The sequence below is a fragment of the Osmerus eperlanus genome, chromosome 9 (assembly GCF_963692335.1).
Source record: "Osmerus eperlanus chromosome 9, fOsmEpe2.1, whole genome shotgun sequence".
In the NCBI taxonomy this organism is placed as follows: domain Eukaryota; kingdom Metazoa; phylum Chordata; class Actinopteri; order Osmeriformes; family Osmeridae; genus Osmerus; species Osmerus eperlanus.
The window spans coordinates 10,567,433-10,581,162 of record NC_085026.1 but is presented as its reverse complement, the minus strand read 5'-3'; the positions used below and the strand labels follow the sequence as shown (position 1 = coordinate 10,581,162).

Sequence of the window (13,730 nt, the reverse complement as noted above, 5' to 3'; positions counted from 1 at the left end):
TGATAATATTACTGTGGATTTATAATCAGCTACAATGGGGCGATCATTTTGGACCGGGAACAGATAATTACTTAACATGAAATAAACAGGAAGGTTAAAAGTCGCATTGTTCCAGTGTTAATGGGGATGACTGGAATTTAGTTGATATTTAACTAGTGTCTGGCATGCGATTGAAACTCTGGAGTCGAGAATCTCAATAAGAGTTGAGATCCATAATCAGCAAACAATTCAACGAATAATTTTCTTGGGTCTAGATATCAGTATGAGGGACTCATCATCACCAAAGCAGGGAAACTAAGGAAACAAGACTCACATAAACAAAAGCAGAATCAATCCGCTCCCACTCACATAGTTTCACAGGCATAGTCACTCACTCCCCATGTGAGTCCCTCTGTGTTGCATCACAGCAGAGCCTTAACAACAGCTCTGTTCACACAGCACAGGACTGTGGGTGTGGAACTCATCGTAGACACACTCACACACATACACACACGCACGCACACACTCACTGCAGTACTTCTTCTGTGTTCTTCAGTGCTCTTCTCGGTTCTTTTCGTGTTTCTAATGCTCCTTCTCACACTCATTTCACTAGCTTCCACTTGATACCTGAGTCGTCAGGTAACTCAAGGACACAGAGCCTCCCTGTTGCCCTCTGCCACTCAGAGTAAATTACCCCCCAACACAAAGCTCAATTGTTTGACAGACCCTTTCTTTTCCAACAAATGACGTCACCCATCATATGTGGTATCACAGAGGACGATCTCTCCAAACTGAGGTCAGAACTAGTATATTTTGATTGAATGTCATAATTCCCACACCCAGTATGAGGTCATGTGGTTAGAATCAAGTGAGGACAGGACTGTTATGTTTGCAGTCTGTATTTAGACCCTTGGGATGGTAGTTTTATTCCAGCCAGTGGGCCCTATGGTTGCTGTGCTTTACTAGAAGGCCTACTGTTCCCACACTAGCCCAGTGTCTGAAATAGAGAGTTTGAATAATAGGAGGGAAAAGCGAAGGCAGATGGCAGACATGTAGCCTTGATAAATCTGTCATCAGTTTTCAAAAGGGATGAAACACAGTAGTTTTCAAATGAGACGGAAATCAGTGAAACTGAGAAGTATACGCATTGGCAATGCGACTTGGCAATGCACAGCCAACTATGATTTTTCACCTCATTTTCAGTCTTAGCAGCCCTCCCTTGCTAATTAGGTTGAACATACTGCCAGGGGTTTGCAAGCAGACACACACAAATGCACCACATTTTTGACACCATTGTGTCCTTCATTAGACACTACTCTAGAACAGAGTGGCACAGAGGTTCTGTCTAAAACAGACTTGCCATGATAACACTCCTGGCTCTTCTAGTAACACTGCAACATGTTCTCTACTCACTTCCTGTATCCCTGAGATATCACCTCAGTTCTCCGGGGTTCCTTGTCAACCAGCAGTGCAAGAAGCCGGCTTCCTCCATGACGCTAATAATCTAAGTGCTGCTCGGACAGAGCGGGGTTAGAGGATGGAGGATAAGGATATAACACACTTTGTGGATGTTGTGTTCATTTCATGTGATGTATTTAGTCATTTAGCAGACGCTCTTATCCAGAGCGACTTACAGTAAGTACAGGGACATTCCCCCGAGGCAAGTAGGGTGAAGTGCCTTCCCCAAGGACACGTCATTTGGCACGGCCGGGAATCGAACTGGCAACCTTCTGATTACTAGCCCGACTCCCTCACCGCTCAGCCACCTGACTCCTGATTTCTAATAGGTTCAGGAGGCACAGATAGATGTGGCTGCAGTCTGTTGTTATTTGTTCTAGCTCTACTGCCACCATGTGGACAGCAACTGGCACAACAATGGAAAAGGGCCTATTGCTTCATTTAGCGATGTAGCACAGTCCACAGACAAAGCACGGTACCATCACACCTTATCCTACCCCCGACAAGGAAAGGGTCTTCCCCCTTTGTCCTTCTCCCAGAGGAGAAGCTTCAAAGCTTCTGACCCAGCATGGGGTCAGATACAGAGGCCACACGGCCCACAGTATCAGACAAAGGATTTACAAGGAAGAACTTTCTTATGTGGATTTACAAACATATTCTCAAGGACTACATGGCTCATGGACACTATTTCAATGACAGTAGTTGATGTGTTATAATGTGTGTTTTTCCCATTTACTTAGAACGTTGTTTAATTGAGGTTTGATTATAACTTCCCTTCAAGTATAGTTAAGTCAGCCAATCTTGATATCAAAATGATTGTACCATACTAACAAAACCATTTACGAATGTTGTATTGTTATATTCTGAAGTTTGAGCATTCCATGGACAGTTGAAATAACGGAACTCAAAAGGTACAGCTACTTCACACCTAGGCAGATCTCAGGACGACGCCCAGGTGGGGGAAAACTGACCAATGAAAGAGGTCACCTTCACGGGGACCCCCCCTTTTCCTTTGGAGTATAAACCCCCAAACGTACAATCACCCTCGCTTGTTCGTAGGATTAAACTGAAGTGCTAGCTACATTTCTAAACTATTCCTCTCAACCTGCAAATTCACTGAGCGCCCGGAACTTTGGCCAAAGATTCCGTTGTTCTATTTTCGTTGGACGATAACGAAACCATTGACTCTACCTTTCTTCAAACCGACAAAAGTAACTACGATTTGCAATATTTCTTACCTGTGACATATTGGCATGTTGTGATTAAATTGTTGATGTTTGATTGTATTTTACAAATGAGTTAGCTTAACCCTTGCTAAGTCAGTTGCCCTTGCTCGTCCATTGTTCCCACAAAGGCCTACCTGTCCCTCTCTACCCCTCTCTCTCTCTCCCCCCCCCCCCCCTTTTACACGCGCTCTACACAGCCATTGTGTTGCTCGCCCTCATTTGCATCCAGCCACTGTACTACTCTGACTAACCCATAACTTATCTGGTATTTGTTCATTATAATTACATTCTCCTAAATAAATCATTGTGTATAATATTCGCGTATCACTCACGTTATCTGATCTGCTCTACTTTCATAGAATTCACGACTCAAGATTAGACTGATTATTACGAAGGCTATTATTTAAATATTATTCAATAAGGTTTCCTCTATCCCTTTAACAATAAGAGGTGGTGCCCACAAGAACTACATACTTTATTATAAATTAAGTATTGCTAATCTTAAACGAGCAAACCCCGCTACATATTGGAGCCCCGTGATAGGCTTTGAAACAGATTGAAATGAGCGATCTATAACGGAGATACATTTTCCGTCTGAAACCCACCCTCCCACCCTTTTGGTTAAATTAACGCTCCGTTGTATTTAACTATTCCCCCAGATAGCTACGGTTTTAAACACTGTTTGAATACTGTGCTGTGTACTCATTGAATTGGCTTTGTCGTGAACAATTGGCTACATGTGTGTAGCTAACTAGCTTCGGAAAAGCTAGACTTGAGCGGAGGTACGCGCGTGCGCAGTGACACTGCGACCCGTCTCATTTCATCTTGTGAAACTACAAAGGCAGCGCTTCTACATGAAGGCGTAAGAACCTTTTTATAGAGTCACAACACTACTATTTTGGTACCATACACGCTTCGGAAAGGTGTATTATAGTAGTGTTGGCCATTTGGGTTGAGTAAATCAACCAAGCAACTGATAAGTTGCCATTGTCTAGTTAGAGGTAGATAACAGACATTGATCAGTCCAAAAGGACTTTGATTTTGAAGGAGACTACGCAGCTCTCTACATTAAGCTATATGCTTCTACCTTGTTAAACAATTGGTAAATTGATTAACTTAGCTTTTCGGAAAAAGCTTCACTTTGTTTTGCATGTAATTCAACATTAATGTAAACACTCAACCTCTAGAATCAGTAAAGTAACAGTAAAATAATTATTGAGACAGGAGAAGCTGCTTATTTAAGGACCTTTATTGTTGCTTAACCGGAAATAGTTACCTTTCGTGAACAAAGACCTGTAATTTGATTTTCATTCCGCGCACTTAAAAGTGGAAGTTGTCAGAATATCGGCGTTGTTGACCATACTGAACTGTAATCCTATTTACCCCTTATCAATATACAACTTTAACAACAATCGCTAAATAATAATTAAACGTAAAGTGTATTATTTTTAGTTTGCCCACTCTATCTGCGATCAGTCCAAAAGGACTTTTGTTTGGAAGTAGCCGAACAACGCAGCCTGTACTGCCACAATATTGTTAAACAATTCCGAAATTGATAAACTAGCTTTTCGAAAAGAAGCTTCACTGTTTCGCATTCAATTCGAGGTGAATGTAAAACCCTTGCCCAATTTAAAGCTACATTATAGATGCAGCAACAATTTAGTTCATTATCTGTTTGATTCTACAAGCTAAACCGGCTAACTTAATGTGCTATAGTATTTAAATACATTGTACTTTCTCAGTCCAGTTTAGGCTAAAACAAATCAACAGCTACTCAATCTAAATTCTCTAATCGTTTATAGATACTATAACAAGATTACTGAAATTAAGATTTAATATAGGCCTAAAAGAATAAATAATTTGTTTGAATCTTTGATCCTGGAAGGTGACTTTAATATTAATTTTAATTTCTGAATATTAATCTCAGTTTTTGATTGTTAATCTTTGAATATTAACTTCTGATTTTAATTTTAGTATTGATTTGGTAAACAATTTTTTTTAATCTTTGATCCTGGGTGGTGACTTTAATATTAATTTTAATTTCTGGATATTAATCTCAGTTTTTGATTGTTAATCTTTGAATATTAACTTCTGATTTTAACCTTAATATTAATTTGGTAAACAATTGTATTTATTTTCTGAATCTTTGATCCTGGATGGTGACTTTAATATTGATTTTAATTTCTGAATATTAATCTCAGTTTTTGATTGTTAATCTTTGAATATTAACTTCTGATTTTAATTTTAATATTAAGTTGGTAAACAAAAAAAAAAAAAAAGGAAAAGAAAAGTATATATATTGCTGCCAAAAAGAGAACCACTACAAAACTAAAGTGCCTATCAACATTATCACAATAGCATTGTGTTAATAACTTCCAGTAGCCGAACCAAACATGTCTCACCTCACGGAAGCTGAGAAACTGATGGTCTACCTATCCAGGAAAGAAAACCCAGGATATGTGGAAACTCTGACCGGACTACCTTTCGAAGAGATCACCAAGAAGACGCATGAAGTTGTCGCACAAAATGTGGGCCAAATATTGGACAAACCCCAAACCATCAAATGCATATCCAGCCTCGGTCTTAACTATGCTGCACAACTCAGGTTATCAATTGCAGATGTCAAAACACAATGGGCACAAGCTCTTCAAGATCGAGAAGATGCTACCAAGGCGGCACAAAGAGAACAAGAGCACAGGAAACGATTAGAACAGGAAACCAGCAACCTAGCTGGTGAACTGGAAAGAGCTAAGACACAACTAATGGAAAAGGAAATAACCTCCAAAGATGCCCTCAAAGAAAAAGAAAAGGAACAGGACCGACGGGAGCTAATGGAACAAGAAACCAGTGACCTGACTGGAGAACTGGATAGAGCTAGACAACAGCTAAGGGAACAGAAAACAACCCTCAGGGATGCCCTCAAGGCGAAAGAAACTGAACAAGATATCCGGGAAACACTTCAACAAGAGAACAAGGAACTCGCCACGGAACTGGGAGACCTAAAAGAAGAAATGCAGGGGGTTCAAGAAAGCAAAAAGGACTCAACCGCCCTCATGGAAAACACAATTAAGATGTTGGATGAAGCTAAAGAAGAATTGCACACTCTCTACACAAAATTCCAACACCTGGACCAAGATCTCTCACACATCACAGCTGACAGGGAGACAATGAAGGAGGAGTTACAGGAAACAAGAACTGAACTGCTATCTACCATTCGTAAGCTGAACAAGGCGAACGCCACAATCCAGTCCACAGAAGACCCCAACACCAACCGAAGGTGGGGAAGAGACGACAGAGAAGTAGATCGGCATTCAAGAAACCAAAACCCAAGACAGCTGCAATCACCTGAAGCACCGCTCCACTCAGAATACGAAACAAGAAGACCATATAGGGATACATCCCCTCCCAGCCAATCTCTGTACCAAGCTGACACGAATCCACGAAGAACGAGGGGAACAGAAGATGTGGAACAGCAGAGCAGAAGACTGTATGACCAGAAAATGGAGCAACAATTCCAACCTGAACGTCGCGGTCAAACCACCGCCCCGAACAGATGGAATGATGAGGAACTCTCAAGCCCAGCCCAACAACAGAATGCAAGGAAATCGCATGTACTGCAATCAGCAGTGTCACTAGATCTGCTATTGAAAATTAGCAGGAACATAGAGAAGTTCGATCCAGACAATCCCACTCAGAGCATTGAGATGTATCTAGAACAACTGAACTCTAATCTCGAACGCCTGCCTACAGCTACAGACGCGGACAAGCTGTACCTGTTGAAGAACACCTCTTCCAGCTCAATCAGAGCCCTGCTTGACAGGCAACCTGCTGGAGAACGCCACAGCTATGACATGGCTTGCCGGACCCTCAAGGCTTGGCACTCAGAAAGTAAAGGCTCCTGCTGCACTATCGCCCTGCACACAAAACAAAAGGCCAACGAAAACCCAAAGACATTCTATGAGAGGCTCCGGAAAGCCTATTTTGCAACAGAAAACCAACCCGGAGGAGAAGAAACTCCCATGTTCAAGTCAGTGTTCATCAACAACCTCTCCCAATCCATAAAACCCTTCATGACGACCTTCGCGAACCAGGAAACCATGACGGCTCTGCAGCTGAGGGACATGGCATATAAATCATGGGCGAACAACAACCGAGCTCCAGACTCAAACGTCTATGCGGTGGAATCAGATTCACACCTACAACTGGAAGGAAGAGAACTCCAGAGACCCTATGAACCCAGACCCGCCTACAAGCAACATTCCTATAAAACACGAAACCACTCAACAAGACCCACACCGTACCAAAACGAACACAACAGCCCTGGACGACATCCGTCAGAACCAGCATGACTAGAAGGCCCCAACACGGAAAACACACCTCAAATGCTCCCCATTGGATGGAAGAAAAGGAAGAAGACCCAAAAACACCACAAACCCACAAGAAGACGACCTCCAGAAACAACAACACACAAACAAGCCCCACAGTTACACACATTTCTGGGTGAGCTTTCCAGAAAAGGAAGAGCTAACCGAAGCTATGTCCCCATCACACTTGAAGATGAAGTGCCCTGCGAAGGATTGCTGGACACGGGTGCAGAAATCTGCCTGATTGCACCCACCTTGGCCGCTCAGCTAAAAGGAATAGCCAGGTCAAACAGAAGATGGATTAAAAGTGAAGATAGTGAATTCAACATCACAAGCTTCACCCAAAACAAAGCTCCAGTCACAGAGACGCTGTACTTGAAGCTAACGTTTGGGGAAATGTCCCTAATCCACCCCATCCATGTCTCACCGCTTGAGACCGAAAAGCTGCTGATTGGACACGATCTACTCAACAGACTGGAACCCCTCATTGACTTCAAACGAAACCAGATGTGGACAAACGTCGAGAAGCCCTATCCACTGCCTCACCCTGAAGCCCAGAACACAGTCTTCACAGTGGAAGGGGGGGGAGATTCCACGTCTGATCCACATCTCTCAGAAGAGGACCGAATCCATGAGTTAGATGGCCGCTCCAGACCGCCCCAGAGCTACGCCACTCACCCATCAAGACACAAGATTCAAACAAAATCAACACAACGCCATGACCGTCGGGTGCCATCAGAAACCCACCTGCGACGAGAAGCATCACAGGTCCAAAAGAAGTCATATGATGCCAACTGGATGAGAGTGCAGAAAGTAGGAAGACCTACTATGGCCACCAAGCATCCCAGAAGAAGCACCCCAGCTGCAACAAGCTGGCACAACCCCCGGAAGAAACCATCACTACTCGCGGGGACAACAGGCCATGCACAGAGGCCTGGCCTGGCCTTATACCAGCAACCTGACCCTGTCAAACTGCTGACGAAACAAGTGCACAACAGGTGCCTTAGCCAAAATGCCTCAAAGTTCAAGAATGAATGTTCCTTTAAACCAAAAATAATAGGAAAATACTGTCATGAGACAAATATGGCTCCACCAATCTATCAAATTTTTTAATCTGTTACCAGAAAACCCAACATGAATGACCTTGAGGTACTGTCAAAATAATAGGCTACAACGCCTCATAACCAAACTACCCTGGCCCCTGACAAATGAGGTTTATGACTCCAGGAAGTCAAAGCCCACTCCCACTCCTATCATTTTATTTTATTTTAATCTTTCTCCTTTCTTTCCCTTTCCTTTTTCCTTTTATTTCCTTTCATTTTTAGGCATAGAACCTTAGCCCAGAGAAACTTAGTAATAGGACCCAAGTTAGCCCCATTGATTCCTACATTGTTTAGAGCCCACTCATGCCAATGTGTCCAGTAGAAATGCTATCGTACTGTCGTGTTTGTCTGTTCTCTGCTCTTCTTACGTGCCAACAGCCCGACGACGTCGAATCATCGGACGTTGCCAGCAGGGGGATATGTAGCACAGTCCACAGACAAAGCACGGTACCATCACACCTTATCCTACCCCCGACAAGGAAAGGGTCTTCCCCCTTTGTCCTTCTCCCAGAGGAGAAGCTTCAAAGCTTCTGACCCAGCATGGGGTCAGATACAGAGGCCACACGGCCCACAGTATCAGACAAAGGATTTACAAGGAAGAACTTTCTTATGTGGATTTACAAACATATTCTCAAGGACTACATGGCTCATGGACACTATTTCAATGACAGTAGTTGATGTGTTATAATGTGTGTTTTTCCCATTTACTTAGAACGTTGTTTAATTGAGGTTTGATTATAACTTCCCTTCAAGTATAGTTAAGTCAGCCAATCTTGATATCAAAATGATTGTACCATACTAACAAAACCATTTACGAATGTTGTATTGTTATATTCTGAAGTTTGAGCATTCCATGGACAGTTGAAATAACGGAACTCAAAAGGTACAGCTACTTCACACCTAGGCAGATCTCAGGACGACGCCCAGGTGGGGGAAAACTGACCAATGAAAGAGGTCACCTTCACGGGGACCCCCCCTTTTCCTTTGGAGTATAAAACCCCCAAACGTACAATCACCCTCGCTTGTTCGTAGGATTAAACTGAAGTGCTAGCTACATTTCTAAACTATTCCTCTCAACCTGCAAATTCACTGAGCGCCCGGAACTTTGGCCAAAGATTCCGTTGTTCTATTTTCGTTGGACGATAACGAAACCATTGACTCTACCTTTCTTCAAACCGACAAAAGTAACTACGATTTGCAATATTTCTTACCTGTGACATATTGGCATGTTGTGATTAAATTGTTGATGTTTGATTGTATTTTACAAATGAGTTAGCTTAACCCTTGCTAAGTCAGTTGCCCTTGCTCGTCCATTGTTCCCACAAAGGCCTACCTGTCCCTCTCTACCCCTCTCTCTCTCTCCCCCCCCCCCTTTTACACGCGCTCTACACAGCCATTGTGTTGCTCGCCCTCATTTGCATCCAGCCACTGTACTACTCTGACTAACCCATAACTTATCTGGTATTTGTTCATTATAATTACATTCTCCTAAATAAATCATTGTGTATAATATTCGCGTATCACTCACGTTATCTGATCTGCTCTACTTTCATAGAATTCACGACTCAAGATTAGACTGATTATTACGAAGGCTATTATTTAAATATTATTCAATAAGGTTTCCTCTATCCCTTTAACAATAAGAGGTGGTGCCCACAAGAACTACATACTTTATTATAAATTAAGTATTGCTAATCTTAAACGAGCAAACCCCGCTACAGCGATAAAAATGTAGAACTCAATATAATTTAGAATAATTCACGTGTTCAAGTTTTGTGTTTATGGTGATATTTTGATGGAAGTTGTTGAATGTCACTGTCATACATGCTTCCTCTTTGAAAGAATTACAGTAAGTATGTTGGTGTTTTTTTGTGATATTGCATTTAACAATCATAATCTTAACGGAATATTCTCATTCTACAGTTTGATACTATAATTCTAGAGTTTAATTATGTTCATACAAATATACTTCTATTATGACCTCACGTGGTCCAGATGTAAAATTGATGATATGATGTCAATGTTCAACACTATTACTTTTTTACTGCAGCACACTTTATCCAAATACTTCTAATACATGCAAGTATGAATTCCTTGGACTATTTAAAAATAAATGAGAACTACCAGGATGACAATTGTAAGATATTATCTATGTCTAATGAAATGTATAATTTTAAGTCGGTTTTCCAGTCTGTTTTGTTAGAGTAAAGAAAAAGAGGTCGCTTTTGAATGGTGATAGCCTTTGGTCTGATGGTAACATTTTTTCTGACAGCTGTAGCCTGTCCAGTTTTCCAGCCTGAGGTGGTGTTGGACATTTTCATCCCCTTCTCTGAAGAGGTGATCCACCAAAGCTTTTCAGAGGAAAACTCCCCAGGTAAGAGTTTTCTGTCAAATATGGTCATGTGCAGCTCTCACTGGCTATGTCTCTGTCAGAAACACACTTGCTATCTTGTGTTTAGAAAAAAACCTTTTCTGAAGCTAACCTAGTTCTCTTCCACCAACAGAGCCTGAGATACAGGTTTCTTTCACAAGCATCCCACATTTCCACAGCATTGGTGATCATGCCAGCCTCAATGTCAATGACCTGGAGGTCCAACTCCATCAGGCGGGCACCCAGCACTTTCAGGCCGACTTTCTACTGTGGGTCTCGGACCTGTACGTTGGCATGGCAAGCCAATGTGCCCATTGCCAGAGCCAGTGTGCTAGCCTGGAAGCCCTCCAGGGGCATCTGTTGGAGAGCTGGCAGCAGGATGGGCAGTGTAGCCACCTCTACAAAACCCTGTTGCTCATCTGTCCTCCCATGCAGCCCGGAGTTCCTGCAGCTGGAGAGCACTACCAGAGAGCCGGGACCCAGCCAGGAACCAGCCAGCCCCTGAGGGGACAGGAAGAGAGACAGCCTAGGATCTCTAAGAGAAGAGGCAGACATGATCACATAATGTACTGCTCTCCTTACAGGAAGAAGAAAGTTCTACACCCACAGAATGAAGGGAGAGAGGACCAAAGCTCAAAAAAGGACCGTAGCAGCTTGAGTCCTCTGCCTGGCCCTAGCCTGTGTTGGAGTAGAGAGGCTGAGCAGAGCCTCAGGGAGGACTCTAGGAGGCCCAGTCCCCAGCCCAGCCAACCTGGCAGAGGGGAGCAGGAGAGGCAGTCTGTGCCCTCCAGGAAGATATCCACCCAAAACACCACTACGACCAAGCAGCGCAGGAAAGAGGAGCTTGATGAGGAGTATGACATTGTCGTCCCCGGACGGAAGCGAATTAGGAAGTCTAAACACCTGAAGCCATAGCAGTTTTATTAACCTGGACACGGAAGTGTTAAAAGATCTCTAAGCAGTTGTGCAAGCATGAGGTTCAGCTCCTACCGGTGAGGAAGAAATTTCCAAAGGGTAGAGCCAAGATGCTGATTTAAAAAAAAAATTGGCTTTTTTTGTTGCATTTGAAAAAAAACAAAAAAAAAACAATACTGTTGCATCTGATTTACTGAGAATGAAATTGAAATACCAGGTGATATGTATACTACAAAATCATCTCTAATATTGAGTTGATTCAGTTTAAAGTTGATGCACATTTCTGAACACAGCTAAACTGTAGATGAAGCTCATTCTGCTGTTGTCTTCGTTGCCACCTAATGGAAAATAATCGCTACCCTGGCAATATTCTTATATCGTTTTCTGAATATTATTGTAAAAGTAGAATATCTAAACAGGCAGGTTAGAGCTTTGACAACTGGAGGCCATTTTAGGCCCTTCCACCCCCACCCCCCATTTACGAAATAAGAAAATAATTGTGGTTCCACCAGTGTTTAAGTGTGTAACGTCAGTTCAATAAGTACCTCCCTTGAGCGTACTGAATTATATTTGAAAGACAAGGCGTGAGCGTCCGTTTGAGTTGCGGAACACAATGGAACTGTTCTTGTAGGGTAAAAGTGGGTGGCTCTTAAAAGAGCCTTTGGGTGTAGTTTATAGGAGAATTTACTTGGAGCTTGTATACTTCGTCACTGCCTTAGTACCTTCGGACACGGCGTGCTTTGCCAGCTCACCTGGGAGCAGCAAACGCACAGCGGTCTGGATTTCCCTGGAGGTGATGGTTGAGCGCTTGTTGTAGTGAGCCAAGCGACAGGACTCTCCGGCAATGCGCTCAAAGATGTCGTTAACAAAGGAATTCATGATCCCCATCGCCTTCGAAGAGATACCGGTATCGGGGTGAACCTGCTTCAGGACCTTGTAAACGTAGATGGCATAACTTTCCTTCCTGGACTTTCTGCGTTTCTTCCCGCTTTTTGCTGTTGTCTTCGTAACTGCTTTCTTGGAGCCCTTCTTGGGCGCGGACTTTGCTGGCTCTGGCATTGTTAGACGTCGGTGCTACTCAAAAACAGAAGTGCCAGCGCGCGCTCTTATCTGCTATATATAGGGAGGGTATGCAAATGAGGAGGCAAAACTGCTGCCACTGAGCTGGTCGAAACCTTTCCTTCGCCAAAACATTGAAATACGCATGCGCCGGAGGTCCTGCCTCCTCTATTTCCCCATTTCACAGTCCTGTCAAGCCAAACTCGGAGTCTTTCGTTAGTTTAGAGAAATGTACAATGCATGCTGTTGGCTTTAGTCTCCTGAGGGGGGAAATGGTTTTAAAAAAAATTAAATGCTTGGCAATGTGCATCTTAACTTAATGAATTAAACTTGTAGCCTTAAACGCCTGGGACACTGGCTGCGAAGCGCCCTGAAGAGCCACGATGGGCTACGAATGGCGCAATAAGGCTGTTCACACCATCTATGGTTCACACTAGACACGCATTTGTCCGCGCCGGTGTAGTGCCAAGGCACATATCCCCGCCAGGATTTGCATCAGCCTGAGATAATATGGAGATGTCTGCTCTTTTCTAGCAAAAGTTACAGAGGGGATACACATTATATCAGGCCGTTTTTTCACCTTATATAATGTGTACCCCCTCCCCTAACATGCAAAGGGTCTGTCCTGCCATCATGTGTGTTATTGTCTGTGTTTTTTTGGTCACAATGAACAACCTGAGATAATATGGAGATGTCTGCTCTTTTCTATCCAAAGTTACAGAGGGGATACACATTATTCCATTTAAGAGGTGAATTCGAAGTGCAGCAGTTAAACTCCCCTAGCGGGGATTTAGGTTCCTGTCACCTAGCTTTTTCTTTTCTTATGGGAAAATACTTTTCTTATGGGACACAAAGCATAAAGGATGCACTATAAATGGGTTTGAACTACTTACAGCAACCTCTCCGACCTCATCTCACCAGCTAGTAAGGGAAGGATGACGGTCAAGAGAGGTAAGGCTTACAATAAAGCTGTTGGCCTGTGAGAGCTGAACCATTAGGCACTCCTGAACGTTGGCCCGTGGCCGTGATCCAAACAGATCCATCTCTGCTCTACCAATGTGACTAAACCGGCTACAAATAATATGGAGCAGGCCCCCGGTCACTTCCAAATAAAAACAAGTGCGTGTGCATTAAAACACCATAGCCTACTGGCCCCAGCTTGCACTGGTCCCAGCTGAGTAGTCTACAAACTATTGCATATATTTTAATAACATGTAGCCTGTAGGCTAGTGGTTCAGCAATGGACGGAGGATTA

General features: G+C 43.1%; 1 protein-coding gene across 1 annotated transcript; it reads right to left on the bottom strand.

The window, feature by feature from the left end:
- Window positions 1-11,618: 11,618 nt before the first annotated feature.
- Window positions 11,619-12,489, bottom strand: LOC134026803 (histone H2B-like). Its single transcript, XM_062469770.1, has one exon. It carries the CDS (start codon window positions 12,473-12,475, stop codon window positions 12,101-12,103), a length of 375 nt encoding a protein of 124 aa, XP_062325754.1. The 5' UTR covers window positions 12,476-12,489; the 3' UTR covers window positions 11,619-12,100.
- Window positions 12,490-13,730: the final 1,241 nt, after the last annotated feature.